The sequence below is a fragment of the Aspergillus candidus genome (assembly GCF_002847045.1).
Source record: "Aspergillus candidus strain CBS 102.13 unplaced genomic scaffold BDW47scaffold_8, whole genome shotgun sequence".
In the NCBI taxonomy this organism is placed as follows: domain Eukaryota; kingdom Fungi; phylum Ascomycota; class Eurotiomycetes; order Eurotiales; family Aspergillaceae; genus Aspergillus; species Aspergillus candidus.
In genome coordinates, this window is record NW_020194013.1 from 588854 (window position 1) to 603480 (window position 14627).

Sequence of the window (14627 nt, forward strand, 5' to 3'; positions counted from 1 at the left end):
GTCATTTACCATATACGCTGCCAGATATAAGTGATACAAAGCCTGAAAAAGCCCAAGCGCTGGCTACATTCCCCTCCTCCAGCTAATCCGACCGAATAACCACCATGGGAGAAACAAACAGAACATCTCTTGTATCTGCGGAGTATACCCCCGAAACAACAGTCCAAGGAGAAACTCACCCCTCCCATATTCTCGACTCCCAAGTCAACGCTAGGTAAGACACCACGGAACTATATTCCAGAACCGTCCCCAAAAGGGCCAGCCAGGCCATCAGGAGATTAGTACCCCCGCGCGCGCTCAGATCCAGAAACATATTACGCACTACATCACGTCCAGCGAGTAGGTGTTAAGAATGGAGGGGCTCTCCTGCAAGGGACGAGAAAAGAGAGGGGGTGTGAGACGAGGGGGAGCGAGCGTAGAGGGAGGGGGGAGAGGGGAGGGGTCTGTCTCCCTCACAGGCGGGCATAATCTATTGATATTAATTTCGTTGGTGATCATCATGTTAATCTAACTCTGGGTTACTGGATGTTTTTTCACGGCTGTTATTCAAGGGGATGGCGGTGATAGATTGGTGAATGGGTAGGTCACACCATGAGTGCAGAGACGGAAATGGTCTTGATTTTCGACCAAGGGATGAATGGATCATGGCAGGTTTCGCGAAGATCCTTGAGGACAACACGAAGCAGCCAAGCTCTGACGTTTATGGAAGGGGACTAAAACAGGGAAAGCGAAAAGAGGATCGTTAGGAAAAGGTACTTTTGTCCATCACGAATCTTGGAGCCCTTTCCTCCGTTCCAAACAGAGACAGTGTAAACCCTAAGGCTCCCTTCCAACCGGAAGCCATCCAGAGCCATGATTGACACGGCATGAAAGTCAATGGATCAGAAAACAAGATAATAATAAACAAGAGAAAAAAAAAAAAAGAAAGAAAGACACGGAAAGAAAGAAAATTCGAGATGGACAGATCGTCCCAGCCCCTCGGGTAACTCTGTAGTTGCGATCTTCCCAGCCCACAGGCGGCAATGCCGCAGGACTAATAGTAATCGCCCAGTAGGAAGTTCCACTGGCCAGACAACCATCCAGATTCAATAGTGATACAGGGATTAAGATTGCCCTGCCCCTCCCCCTTTTCTCTCCCTTCATATTAGCTTTTGATTATTTTCCTCTTGTTTTACTTCCTTTCGACGGGATGCACGAAGCGGTTAGACTACGGGATAGACAGATGAACAATCTACCGGGGCATTCTAGACTGGTTGATGTTACCCCTTTTTGGGTTTCTTCCACACCGTTGGTTAGTGGATGTGATTGAGAGTGACCCCCCTCCCCACGTCTTCGAGAAGGATTCTGCTCACCTAGTGCAATTTAGTTTTATTGCCTAGGACCGATGTTCTAGAGAAGTGGGGGTGGGATGTCCGATATTGTGGGCTGTGGTGGTTATGGTAGTGGTCTGGGTTTGATTGCGTCGCGTTCGGTAAGACCATCGACTCCGATCTATTTAGTTACTGGATGGACTGATCCCCCTCCCCCTTTTCGTTCATGTCTATTGAGACGGGGGGAGGGATGGGGCCACGAAGTAGATCAAATGCCCATTTCGGGGCTACTGAATACAGTGATACAAGTTATGATGGAATGGTGACTATATCTACGGAGTACGGATGGAGTGGGTGGGTGTTCTCCGCTTGCTTATCGCGATATATCCACTACACCGACTGTGGACTCTATGAGGACTCGTCTGGCTCACCTCAGCTGGAAACCTTCCATCATTCCCCTGGAGAATAGCATGCACCGGCTTATCAGTTCTAGAAACCAACATAAGTTTGTACGACAGGAACCGAACACATGTGGTGCATCAATCTACCTACATAATCCAAATAGCCAAACAAGGCACGCTCCTACTCGCATGTTAGTACTACCCACCCAGATCTGTACAACACCGAGAAACACCCCCAATAGATGGCATTCCATCTCCCGGGTAAGTGAATTATCCCGATCTGCGCTGGGCAAGTATCCGTGTTCCGTATATAGATGTAGATAGGACGAGACCCCGCGATAAGCGGGATTGAACCATGGAACGAGTCAACTCCCGATCTTCCAAATCTTGGATGTGAGACGGGTAGCTTCCATGGTTGGATGGTGGGTTGAGACAGTTTAATTGGTTTGCAGTTTGCTTGTATACTTGCTTCCTGGGTAGGTAACCTCCCACGAGTTCGAGTTCGAGTTCGACATACTGTTCCTTTGTCCATCGAGGACTCGAGGGGTCTACAATATTGACGAGTCGAGGTCGTGTTGATAGCCTCAGGCTGATAGTGGATAGATCGATAGATCGATGGATTTAGTCCAGCTAAGCGATCCCCACAGTGAAGTTCCAAGATTGAAACAAAAAAAAATCCAATATTAGAGAGAAAGGAAAGCCCCTCTTATTTTGCTTTTTCTTTTTCGCAAATCTTTTCTTTCCCCCTCTCCTGCCCCTCCAAATAAGAGACTCTGTATAGTATAAAAATTTCCCTTCTTGGTAAAATCCACAGTGGGCCAAAATTTGCCAAAAGCAGAGTAGAGAGTTGTCACGAAGCGGTCAAGAGTCAGCCTAAACCAAGGATTATCTCGACACCTCTGATATAGTATCCATGATATGAGGTGATACCCAAAGTAGCAAACTAGTCCAGTCCAGTCCCTCACCGCCGCGACATCCAAGACGCGAGCCAGCCAGCCAGCCAGCCAGCTAACCCTGTGGATGCCGCGATTCCAGACCCAAGCCGTGGAAACCGAAAGCCACGATACATGATCCCTAGTAGACAAGGATTCGGCTGGTTGGTTAGATTGGTTAGTTGGGTCAAGTAGGTCAGGTAGGTACTTTTTAGGGCGGCGTGGTCCGTCGGGTCGCGATTCCCACCGCACTCGTCGCTATCTGCATTGCGTAGGTACGTCCACGTACGTTTTTACGGACACGTAGATACCAAGACTGCCAATTATTAGAGGGACCTCTGTACATACCGTACTTTGGGCATGCTGGGCAGATACCTCGCGAGAATCATAGTACAAGAAGGTAGTTGGTGTGGTCGGGACGAAAGGCGGTTAACTTTTCTGGCTGCCGATGGGCCACTAGTGTCGGGGCCGGGGGCTTCGGGGAAGAGGTTCCTGGAATCCTGCAACGGTATGTCTATTATACTGGTGGGGTTTGTTTTAAAACTTCTTTTTTCTCTTCATTATTATTATTATCATCATCGTGGTTAGTATGTTGTGAATAACACGACTGATGGATAGTCCTGCCTGGATCGACTGACCAACCTTAGAGTCGATCCATCATCAGTGTAATCCTGTCACTGAGGACTTGGAGATAAACAAACGGGTAGGTGCAGAAGTTACCAGGTACTACTCCGTAGTTAGTAGTATCCAGAGGACAAACAGCCAACCCTAACTCCTGATTTGGATTCTTTCTTTTACCTAACGACCCATTCCCCATCACTTTCTACCCTATCCATTTGTGTGCGCCACACACAGCGAAGTCTTTAGTCAAAGAAACATAACTAAAAAATGATGAACATAGGTATCATTCACTCCATCAACAAATGGAGAGAGGGGCCGGTGGCTCGGAGAAAACACGCCCATACGGGAAATGATCACTGATGGGTCGGGTTCAATCCAGGATCGGTACGGTATGCACGGAGGATTTTACCATTCCCCCCTCTTTTTTTTTTTTCTTTCTCCTCTGCCCACTCTTCACTGGAGAGTGGAGGGTTTCGTGTTCCGTGCGCTGGATTCAGTGGATTCAGGATTGTTATGCGAATGTGGATGTGGTCCTCTATCTGGATAGCATAGGCCAAACTGGGGATGTTTACACCGATGCGGTGGGTAAGCGCCGAGACGGTCAAGAAATTGAAAATGCTGGCTGGTACTTGGCAGTGGACTATCCCTCCATTGCCCATCTATTCAATTTTCACAGGCTTCTTGTTCGCTATCTACCCAAGGTAGCTACTCAGTAGGTAGTTTTACTGGACGTTGTTGGCTGGGTCGGACCGCTGCATGATCCGGGAAGTGGACCGAGGACTTCATCTTGGTTAGGTAGGTAGGTAGGTAGTAAGGTACTAGGTAGGGGTGAAGAGTGAAGCTGGCGGATCGAAGACGTTGGCCGAGGTACTAACTGGCTTCTGTATACAAGATGACGCTCACCGCTCTCTCATTCCCCCTCCCTTGTCTTACTTATCCTGGCAGATCAGAGCGGTCAAGGAAGTACGGTACGTAAGTGCGACTAGTTCACTAGCTGGTCGCATTGACGCTCTCCTCCTTACCGGGGATATTCCTCGGTAGTGTAGACTGGAGCTCGAGTCCAGATTCAAAACTACTGTAGGCGATTAGTCTAACGACTGGGTCCTGCATCTGACGGCCTCAACCTCGGTGGGTGTGGGTGCTGTGCTCCTGCTGACGTCGACTTTTCCTCGCTTCAGCCTGAGCTTTGGAGTCAAGTCACGATTGAATTGAAGAATTGAATTCATCACGGACCCCGCTACGGGGTTCACCGTTCCTTTTATCGAGTGTCCCACTGTTCGGTGTCCACAGTATAACGCTATTCCCAAAGAGAGACTCGGTTCGACTGTCTTTATCCAGATAGTCAGATACCGTGTTTCCCCAGTAACTTACCGTGTCTGAATCTGGTCAAGGGGGGGCAACGGCTTCTCGGCATCCCACCAGCATTCATCATTATTTCATTCATTATTCATTGATTGATTACGCCCCACTGGGATGGGATTTCCGGGATTACACGGAAATGGAATCTTCTGTAGTCTGCGCGTTGTGTCCGTAATTGCCTGCCTTCTATTCCTGTAGCTAGGGATGGAAGATATTATTATTAACTTTGCATATGTGGGCTCCGGAGTAGTTACCAACTCGTCGTGTCTTGGGTTTGTCTCTGAAGGGATATGATAAGATTGCTCACGCTTATGCCTGGGACAAGGAGGGGAGACTCAAGAATACAATACCTACCTATGGTAATATCATCCGCCGACACTAACAGCAAGAAATGACCATCTGACCATCAAAGTCCGGAGTAATCGGGTTTCCAGTCCCCTCATCGCGTGTGGGGCGGGCGGCCTCTCTCGAGGAAACGGAACGAGGGTGCGTCTCCGAGGTGAGGCTGGTCCCATCCCGGCGCTATTATTGCTGGTTGATGTTGCAGGCAGCCACAGGCCGGGTTACCTAATCTTGTTTATCTTACTTTGTCGTAAATACCATGCTAATGCTAACTCTTAACTAGGTAAGTAAGTAGGATTCAACCTGGTACTCATTCTGGAAAGTTAGCTTCCTATATTTAGCAGCGCATTCTCACTACATAATACATATACTCCGTACATCATACAGACGACTGACTCCCTGGATAGTGTTGTTCGTGTTTCAAGGGTCTGAGGACGGCGATGTATCCCGTATCCATGTCTTGTTATGTATGTATACTCCGACCTATGTATGCGTTGGTTGTCCATGGGGATATGGATGGCGTCTGCATCGCCACATCTGATAGCCCAGAAGTAAAGCATAGCAAAGCAATTGGAGGTAATTGACCCAATCAACGACGCATAATTTCCTACTACTATCCTGAAGGGGTCCGAAGGGGAATAGAAAGAGGCCACATCGTCGATTAGGCGGTTGATGCAACCTTCTTGCAGTCTGCTGTAGTCCGTTGGGTTGGCCATTTGAGCAGCTGACCTGGTACTCCGTACTCCGTGGGTAGGTATTATTTGATCGTGGGGCCAGGACCGCGCCGGATCGATGGGGACAGACAGGCAAACAAACAACTTACTTGAGGACTGGTCGTTTTTTCTATCGAGGGGTTGATTGCTTTGTGTGGCTGGCCAATGGTTGTTTGGTTTCCATATGAGACAGGGTGTTCAGTTGGGATCTACTAGATGATACGGATTCATATAATGGTGGTGGTGGTGGACAGAGTAAGATAGATCGATCTATCAATACAGCCATCTATACAGACATCCCAACGGAACGGACGATGATCTGTCAACGCCAGAGAGATCACATCGCATCGTCAGGAGGGAGAGGTCAGATTGATTAAATTTAATTTCCCACGGTTTTTGCTGCGCGATGACGGGTGGCGTGTCCAGCCAAGCTCCAGTACGTTATCCAATGCTGTTACTCCACGGTGTTTCCCGTGGTTGGTTGGTTTTTTTTTCTTGTCTTTCGCGTTCGAGGTAGCCTGAGAAGGCTAGGGGAGTACGTAGGTAATGAGGAAGACGCGTTGGATTCATTTATGATAGTTGGTGTGGATGGGGAAAGGATCCGACCAGTGGTCTGGAACAATGGTAGAGTTCAGTTTCGAAGATCCACCGTGTCTATCTGGATTGTTGACTTGGCCGTGGAATATATATCGTGACTACCTCGGTACTCCGTGCACCAGTGATGTAGTGTAGTGTCGTGTCGTGTAGTTATACTATAGAAATGATCCGTTGATATATTACAAACCATCCGGGGTAAAGAAGGGATCCATTTCCCGAAGAGGGAAGAAAGGAGGGGTAGGAAGTGGATTACGGTTGATGATGACGCTGAGTGAGGACAAGAATGATGCTCATGATCATTAAAAACGGTCCCGTGTCAAGGAAACGCGAGACACAGTAGGGAGGGGGAGGAGAAAGAGCCTAGAGGGAGGAGGGGGAACCGAGGGGTCGCTTCGTCTGGGTCTTTCTTTGGACGCGGAGGGAACCAAAGGTACCTACCTCCAGGTTACTACATCACTTTTTCCCAAGGACAGGGTGGATCGAATGAATAAAGGGAGTGGCGGGGGAAGTAATCATAGTAATCAGCGGTATCAACCCCTTCTCCCCTCCCCATCTGTTTGAGATTACTCCGGAGGGGAGAGATTAGTTAATGGAAAGTGGATACCAAAGGATCCGCGAACGCGAACATGACCATGATCCCGAGAATGAAATCAATAATCAATCCCTACATAGGCTGAAAGATGAAACTGCCATGAAGAATGGGACTGGAATGGAAAGCCATCCAACAGAACTCCTGAGGTCAAGAAGGTGGAAAAGCAACGGATCAAAGAATCCCTGGTGGAAATGAAGGAAATGAAGAGAAAACCAAACACACGAATCATGCTTGGGGGGGGGGAGTGTGTGTGGTTCCTGTGGCATTTGAGGATCTGGTGCTGTTTGGTTGGAGGGGCAAAGGGAGGAGGAGGGAGGAGGGGGCGCGGAGGGGGGCTGATTGAGGATTGAGGGGCCGAAAATCACGTTACATGGTAGTATCACAAATCATACTATTCCTGATAGGTATTTTATTCTTCTTTTGAAAGAAAAAAAAGAAATATATAGGTAAAATCTCAATTCTCCTGAGAGGGGCTTACTTGCGTGTGATAGATTTGATGTCTTAGAGTGCCCGATGGTTTATTTATTTGATTTATTTTTGACTCCTTTCTTTCCCATTCTCTGGTTTGGTTGTTCTTGACTTGGACAGTCCATGTTGGATATCTGATGTAGAGATGATGGCTTGGGTAGGTGGCCCCGCAGCCGTCCATGGGTTGAGATTCGCCCCTACCACTCTTCTGCGCTGTCAGATTGACCTCAAGGTCTTGATAGACACTTGGTAGAGTAGACTGGTAGATTGTAGATGCTAGACACCGTGTTACCGCCATCTTCAACCAGCCCTAGTTCCAGACAGAGTTACATGCCATTCCATATCGAGTCCATACCAACAACCCCACAGTGAGTAATGATACCAAATAAATCATCAACCAAGATAAAATAAATCGACAAATCAATAAGTCAGATTGATGTGAATGCTAATATTAAAAGTAAGTACTAGTAGACTGATTAGTGGAACTCCTGCATCGCGGAAGGTCTACCATCAGTCGGTGCAGCTATATAATGCGGTAACCATCTCGATTCGTTCGGCGAGGGGGGAGGTCAGGCACTAGGCAGGGATGGGAAATGGAGGATGAGGTCGGGAAAAGGATAGCATCGTCAGACGAATCCCGGACATAACATCATGTGGGTTCGTCCTGGTCATGATTCCTGATTTGCCCATCGTTATGGAACCTTTTCAGTACCGATTCTCTTCATAGGTGCCATATCGTCAATACTCCAGAGAAGCCGGTCGATGGATGATCCATCACGATGAGATCTATCCATAGACAATGCTGCCCAATGTCAATGTCATGCATACAGTATATCTCAAGTAGGACCTAGTAGGATTATTATTATTTTTTTTATTTTTATTACGGATTAATTATCCAGGTATCCTTCACATGGAGGGGTTGAGGGGCACAGCAAAACGATTATAATAAAATTAGATAAAAAGAACACTAAATAAATCAAAAATAAAGAAAAAAAAGAAAAGGAAGAAAAAGCCAAGTCGTTTCATTTGAATCGTGTTTTTTTTTCTCCCAATGCGTTGTGCGCAGTGGATAAAGCCGTAGTGGATCGAAGACATGGACACGATCATTTATTCTCCCTCACATCGTGAAGACTAACGAAATGATCATTCTCGACCAATAGAGCCACCAGAGTCTACGACCGATGGTGTATTCTGTACTCTGTGCTCTGTACTCTGTCCTTGATGTCAAACCAACCTAACCACTCCAGAGAGAATGAGAGATGGAGGAACCGGGCTGACGGGATGGATTGAAGCTACAGCAGTCGGTCCATGTGGGCTGTGGATTGTCGTGTCGGCCGGAGGGGCGATGGTATCTTTGACCGTACGATGCTTGTAAAATACCGACACAAGGGACGTGTTTAGGTTAGTGATGGGGTTAGTCAGGCGGTCAGTCCTGGTGGATGATTGGATGTTGGGGGATCGACGGGTGGAAATAGAGAAAGCGGGACGTGTTCATATTGGAGTCCGGTGTTCGCTTGTTCCCCTCTTCAGTCTCTCTCTCTTTCTCTCTCTCTCTCTCGCCCTCCGTGAGTCCCGCCCGGGAAGCCCCTCTTTTTCATTCTTTTTTATTTATTTTTTATTTTGATTTTATTATCATTATCATTATTATTTATTTATTTAATATTAAAATATTATGATAATATTCTGCTTCCCAGTCCGCCAACACCGACTCTGGCACGACCGCCTCACTTGTTCTCTCTCCATCCGCTTCGGCCCACGACCTGCTCGCGACTTTTCCCACACTCGCCTCCCTCTTCTTACTTCCTCTTGACTAGACCAGACTCTCTCTAGCTCCCACTTCTGCTTCTCTCTCTCTCTCTCTCTCTCTTGACTTTCTCCTCATCCATTTCTCTCCCCCCCTCCCTCCCTCCCTTCTTCTCTTCTCTTTCTCTTCTTCACTCTTTCTCTCTTCCACCTCCCCTCCCTCTCTCTCTCTCCTCCCCCTCCTCCTCTCCCCCCTCCTATCTAGATATTCAACATCTCTCTTCTCTCATCCACTCTCTCTTTCATCATTCTTAATTGTTTCTGGTCTTTTTTTTCTTTTTGGTTTCTCCGTGGTTCTCAACATACCACTTCTTATTTTCCCCTCCCTCCGTCCGCCTGTGGCTGGACCCTCTTATCCCACCTCCCCCCCTCTTCTATTCAACACCCCCCAGTTTGGTATCATCCAACTTGTCCGGTCTTCACCCCGCTCCCAAGGAATGATCAGACATCAATCCGAAACCCTGTCGTCAAACCGCCTTCAGAACCGGTGTGAAATCACGAAAGGGACGATACCACTGCCCTTTCCCTCGCCGTCGTTTTGCTGAGAAGAATTCGGTCTGGCGCCTCCGTCGCACCATCTTCTCGAAGAAATGGCTCCTACCGCTCCCAACCACGCGGCCAACTCGCCGGCCAAGAAGACCTCCGTCCCGGAGAAGAAATACAAATGTCAATTTTGCAATCGCGCTTTCAGCCGAAGTGAACATCGCAGCCGTCATGAACGTTCGCGTAAGTGCCATACTCTTCCCCTGCCCTCGTCGCGTGGTTTTCCATCTACCCTCGTCTCTATCTCTCTCGCCTCAACACCCAACCTTCCCCTCCCCCCCTCCGGTTGCCACGGTTTTGAAACCTGATACTGACTTCTCTCTCAACAGATACCAAAGAGAGACCCTTCAAGTGCCTAAAGTGTCGCAGCACCTTCGTGCGCAGAGATCTACTCCTCCGCCACGACCGTACTGTTCACGCCAAAGATGGTGGGGTGCCGCTCGTGTCTGAGGGCCGTCGTCGTGGAGGAAACTCGGGTGTTCAGAAGCCTTCCCCTGCATCCGCTCCTTCCAAGCCCTCGGTCACCATTGATCCCGCGACGTTAGAGCAAATTGAGGCAAGCAGTGACGGTATGGTCGACCTTGAAACTGCAGCCATGTTGATGACAGACTTCCAACATAAGGCCGCAGCTGCTGCCACGGGTCAGGGCAATGACCGTGCCGAGTCGGATCGTTCCTTTTCCCCCGGACGCGGTCCCCTCCTGGAACCCTCGTCCGTCTCGTACCTGTCCGGCAATGCGACGTTACCCCAGATGCCCTGGGACACCCTCGTCTCCCCCGCGGACACGAAACGCTCCATGGACTCGCCCTTCACCACGCACGAGAGTGGCTCCGACTCGCATACGCTCTCCTCGGTTATGGACCGCCACGGCGCCGTCGGCGACGCCCTCGCTCCCTCGCTCAACTCGCTGGTGAACTCGCTGCCCGTGTCGGGCAACTCGACCCCGAACGCCCTGTCGCCCTATCCCTCCATGACGGGCCCCGTCAGCCCCGTGAACTACCGTAAGTCGCCGGGCCCAAGCCAGGCACTGACGTTACCCAAGGCTCCCCAGATCGCCAACGAGATCGAACGAAGCATGGTCGTCGAGCGCATTCGAAACGCCGATGCCCTCGGCTCGCTGCCCGAGACCTTCCAGCTGCCGTCCACCGCGGCCCTGAACAAGTACCTGTCCACGTACTTCAACCTGTATCACCACCATCTGCCCTTCCTGCACCAGGAGTCCTTCAAGCCCACCAGCACCTCGCCGCCCCTGCTCCTGGCCGTCCTGTCCATCGGCGCCCTGTACACGTTCGAGCGCGCGCCCGCCTTCATGCTCCACGTGGGGTCGAAGATGCTCGTCAACCAATTCCTGCAGCACAAGGACAACTTCGATTCCCGCAAGTGCCCGCTGTGGGCCATGCAGAGCACCCTGCTGAACATGATCTTCGAAAGCTGGAGCGGCGACCCCAAGGGGCTGGAATGGACGTGCTCCATCAAGAGTCTTCTCGCCAACATGGTGGCCGGGAACCGGTACCAGATGAAGCTGCGGACCGAGGCGCGCGAGGGCGGGCATCCCACCCGGGAAGAGTGGATCGAGGACGAATCGTGCCGTCGGACCTACTATGCCGTCTACATCTTCTTTGGCATGCTCACGCTGACCTTCAACCACACGCCGGCGATGAGCTTCGACGAGATCGACAACCTGGAGCTGCCCTCCTCCGAGTCGCTGTGGAACCTGGACGTGAACGACGACGAGGCCTGGCGCCGCAGCCTGGCCACCGCCAGCTCCCTCACCGTCCGCGAAGCCCACGACTGCCTGTTCCAGGGCGAGCAGGTGCGGTACAGCGCGTTCGCCACCCGCGTCCTGATCAACGCCCTGTTTCTGCAGGTCTGGAACCACAAGCGCAGTTTCGAGGCGCTGCAGGACGTGGTCACCGAGTACAAGCTGCGCCTCGCCCTCGAGACGTGGGAGAGCTCGCTCGAGGTGTGCGAGCCCGAGACCATTGTCGTGCCGCTCAGCACGCCCCAGAAGGGCCACCCGCTGATCTTCAACTCGATGGCGGTATATCGCAACACGCGCGCCCGTCTGGAAGTGGATCTCAAGTCCATCCAGGAGGCGCTGCGCTATCACTCCTCGTACGAGGTCGCCGCGGCGATGACCGTCGCGCGCGAGAAGGTCAAGCGGTCCCAGGAGATGAACAAGGTCATCCAGTCCTGCTTCGAATGCATCGAGATCGCGGCCGTCCAAGGCATCAACTGGGTTGCCAAAACCTCCGCCACCAACTGGAGTGTGGAGCATCCCCTCTGCGGCTTGGATCTGATGGTCATCCTCAGCCTCTGGCTCTATCGCCTGGAACATGACGATGAGCCCGCGACGGAGGCCGAGATGGCCATCTACAACAAGGTGCGGAATCTGTTTGATGACGACGCCGTCGATGCATTTGGCAAGCTCAGCTCCACCGTGGCCCGTGTCTGGGGTAACATCTTGGACGGTGTGGTGGTTTGGGGGTAAGTTCATCACCTTTTTTCCATGCGTCTTCCCATTCCGAAGATTGGCTAACAGTATCTTAGAATCACCAAACTTATGGGCGAATCCTTCAAGCTGCACTCCCAAGCCTTGGTTGGCTATGAGGACTCATTGCGTATGTCCAAGGACCAACCCATCCACCCAATGCCGACGAAGACGCTCGCCAGCGTCGGCACGGCTTATTAGCATGTTCAGGCATGCCTCCATGGCCTAGTCCATCTCGACCTGCGTTCTGTTCTTTTTCTTTCTCTCGTTCCCCTGGGCATATATATTGGGCATTGACGGATTTCGGATTCACGGTTGGGCACGGTGCAAGGTAGGCGACTGTCATCCGCTGCTGGAATGACAATCCGCCATGGAATCTTGCCGGTGTCCGGTCGCCACTTTTTCTTTTTCTTTTGCTCTACTCTTTTCACGTCGTTTATTGGTTCTTCCTGTCGGTTTCCCTTGCAAGAGCTCACAGGAGTCCGGTGTGGTCATTTTCGTGTTTTTATGGGCAGTTTCCCTGGGCAACATCTCGACACCCGGCTGGTCCTGTGTGTTCTTCACTTTAGCACTTGGTGGAGTTGTCTTGCTTTTTCATTCTCATCGCCTTACACTGGACTACACCTAATCTTTAGTGCTTTCTCTCCCCTTCTTTGCGCATCAGCGTGTTGGTCACTCTTCCGTCGATTTGTCCCAGTTTGATACCTTGTGCTTTATATAATCCGCCCTTGTTTTTACTTCTTTTCTTCGTTTTTATTTTTCTTTGATCTTGATTTTTGATTTAGTCTCTTTCAAATCACTCATTTTGGACCATTTTGAATTATCATTATTGTTGTTGACCGTCTCCTGAAGACTTTAATATGCGTTAGAATTGTTTTGATGTTCATGTGTTTATGCCGTCCCGCCAGTCCGTCGATGCGTTATGTTGTCTTTGATCGTACCTATCTATCTGTTGTGCTTCGCTGTTTTTCCCCCTTGTGATTCTGTTTGACGTTAATGTTTATTGCGCGTTGAGTTCGAGTTCTCCGCTCTGCATGTTGCCTGCGTCTGCTGCGTTTGTAGTACCCCCTGTACTATAAGTATTTGCACAAATATAACTGGTTGGCGGGATAATCCTATCGTAGTGTATCCATTGCAGTAGTATAGATTATCAGTGGCGATACTCGTACGTAGACAGTAGACAGCGGTAGACAGCCCAGTGAAGGTACCCAGTCAAGGAGTTCCCCAACAAGCCCAGACAACATCTACCATTTACAAACTATCTATAAATGAACCTCATCTACCCAACCAACTAGGCAGTTAGCCAAAACCTTACCCGAATCCATCCAAGTTGGATATCAAAACTCCCCCACTCCCCAAATTGGTGTTTCTGGTCGAACGGTCAAAACAAGACATGCTAACAAATACCAACCAACAACAACAAACCCAACCCACCAATAAGACCCAAGTCGAAGCTTTCGAAGCTATGAGCCCAGACACTGTCTTATCCACTCTGACAGAAGACAGCACGCTTCTATGGTAGAAGCGTATGGCGAGATACGTCATTATGTTTTTTCTACCTCCGTTCTAGAAGAGAGCGGGGCCTTTTTCCACCGGCCGAATTCACCGAAAACGGTCCAGGTGGGTTTGTTGAGATTCGGTTCGAGGAGGGAGTAGATCTGGGTCTTGGCTTTGGTGTTTGGCGGGATGGATAGTTACGTGGCGGGCTCGCTTATTTCTTTCTTTTTTTTTCTTTTTTTTTTTTTCTGTTGCAGTATTGATGATGAGGGAGAGATGCTCTCATCCCATCTCATTCCTGCTGTGAGGAGGGGCCGGGCATGGTTAGGGTCCATCTCTACATTGGCACATACATCCATCATTGGCCCTTGTTAGGTGAGGCAGGCCCTCAAGTGAGGGATAGTAAGTCTATGACATGCTGCATCTGAAGTAAATAATGGAGACGCAACAAATTTCCTATTCGGGTGGCGAATGTGGCGATTAGTGATCGGCTTGGGAGTATTTATTTCTAATGGGATGGGTTGTTGGGCTTGGCGGGTTGGGTTGATATTGGCTTGGCTGTGACCAGGTTGATGTCAGTAAGGAGGTTACATCTGGATGAATCATTGAGAGAGGTAGGTAGTATTGTATGTTTAATAGAAATCCTGGATATGGATATCCATGGTCGACTGGTAGAAGTTGTTAACCCTCAGGTCAAGTTTGGATGTTAGGGCTGACATGCGACTACTGTCCCTGTCAGGAAATACGCCGCAACGAATCAGAAAAATTTGAACAGTACCACTATCTAGGTCCTACATGTAGCAGAAGAAGTACCTCTTGGTACCAGTTATCTCGACCAGGGCGCCATTCAAAAGAAATGATCATAGTACGGCAGACTGCGTCATAAGGCAGCCGGACCGTGTGCCGAGAGAATGCCGAGAAGAATCACTTGGCAGGCGGTCCAATAGACAGACAGATA

The 14627-nt window shown here is 49.9% G+C and overlaps 2 protein-coding genes across 2 annotated transcripts; both read left to right on the top strand.

Moving 5' to 3' along the window:
- Positions 1 to 9447: 9447 nt before the first annotated feature.
- Positions 9448 to 12458, top strand: BDW47DRAFT_89421 (C2H2-type zinc finger protein). Its single transcript, XM_024820156.1, has 3 exons — positions 9448 to 9864; positions 10011 to 12168; positions 12232 to 12458. The coding sequence occupies exons 1-3, from the start codon at positions 9729 to 9731 to the stop codon at positions 12371 to 12373; spliced, it is 2436 nt and encodes an 811-aa protein (XP_024674622.1). The 5' UTR covers positions 9448 to 9728; the 3' UTR covers positions 12374 to 12458.
- BDW47DRAFT_89412 (uncharacterized protein) lies at positions 12352 to 13020 on the top strand. The gene has a single exon (XM_024820155.1). The coding sequence runs from the start codon at positions 12530 to 12532 to the stop codon at positions 12872 to 12874; it is 345 nt and encodes a 114-aa protein (XP_024674623.1). The 5' UTR covers positions 12352 to 12529; the 3' UTR covers positions 12875 to 13020.
- The last annotated feature ends 1607 nt before the right edge of the window (positions 13021 to 14627 follow it).

What these genes read in the sequence shown, in the direction of transcription:
- BDW47DRAFT_89421 (XM_024820156.1), top strand. Translation starts at nt 9,729, where the DNA reads ATGGCTCCTACCGCTCCCAACCACGCGGCCAACTCGCCGGCCAAGAAG. An exon ending in CAGCCGTCATGAACGTTCGC is followed by an intron (nt 9,865 to 10,010) that starts GTAAGTGCCATA and finishes CTCTCTCAACAG; the next exon opens with ATACCAAAGAGAGACCCTTC. An exon ending in GACGGTGTGGTGGTTTGGGG is followed by an intron (nt 12,169 to 12,231) that starts GTAAGTTCATCA and finishes ACAGTATCTTAG; the next exon opens with AATCACCAAACTTATGGGCG.
- BDW47DRAFT_89412 (XM_024820155.1), top strand. Translation starts at nt 12,530, where the DNA reads ATGACAATCCGCCATGGAATCTTGCCGGTGTCCGGTCGCCACTTTTTC.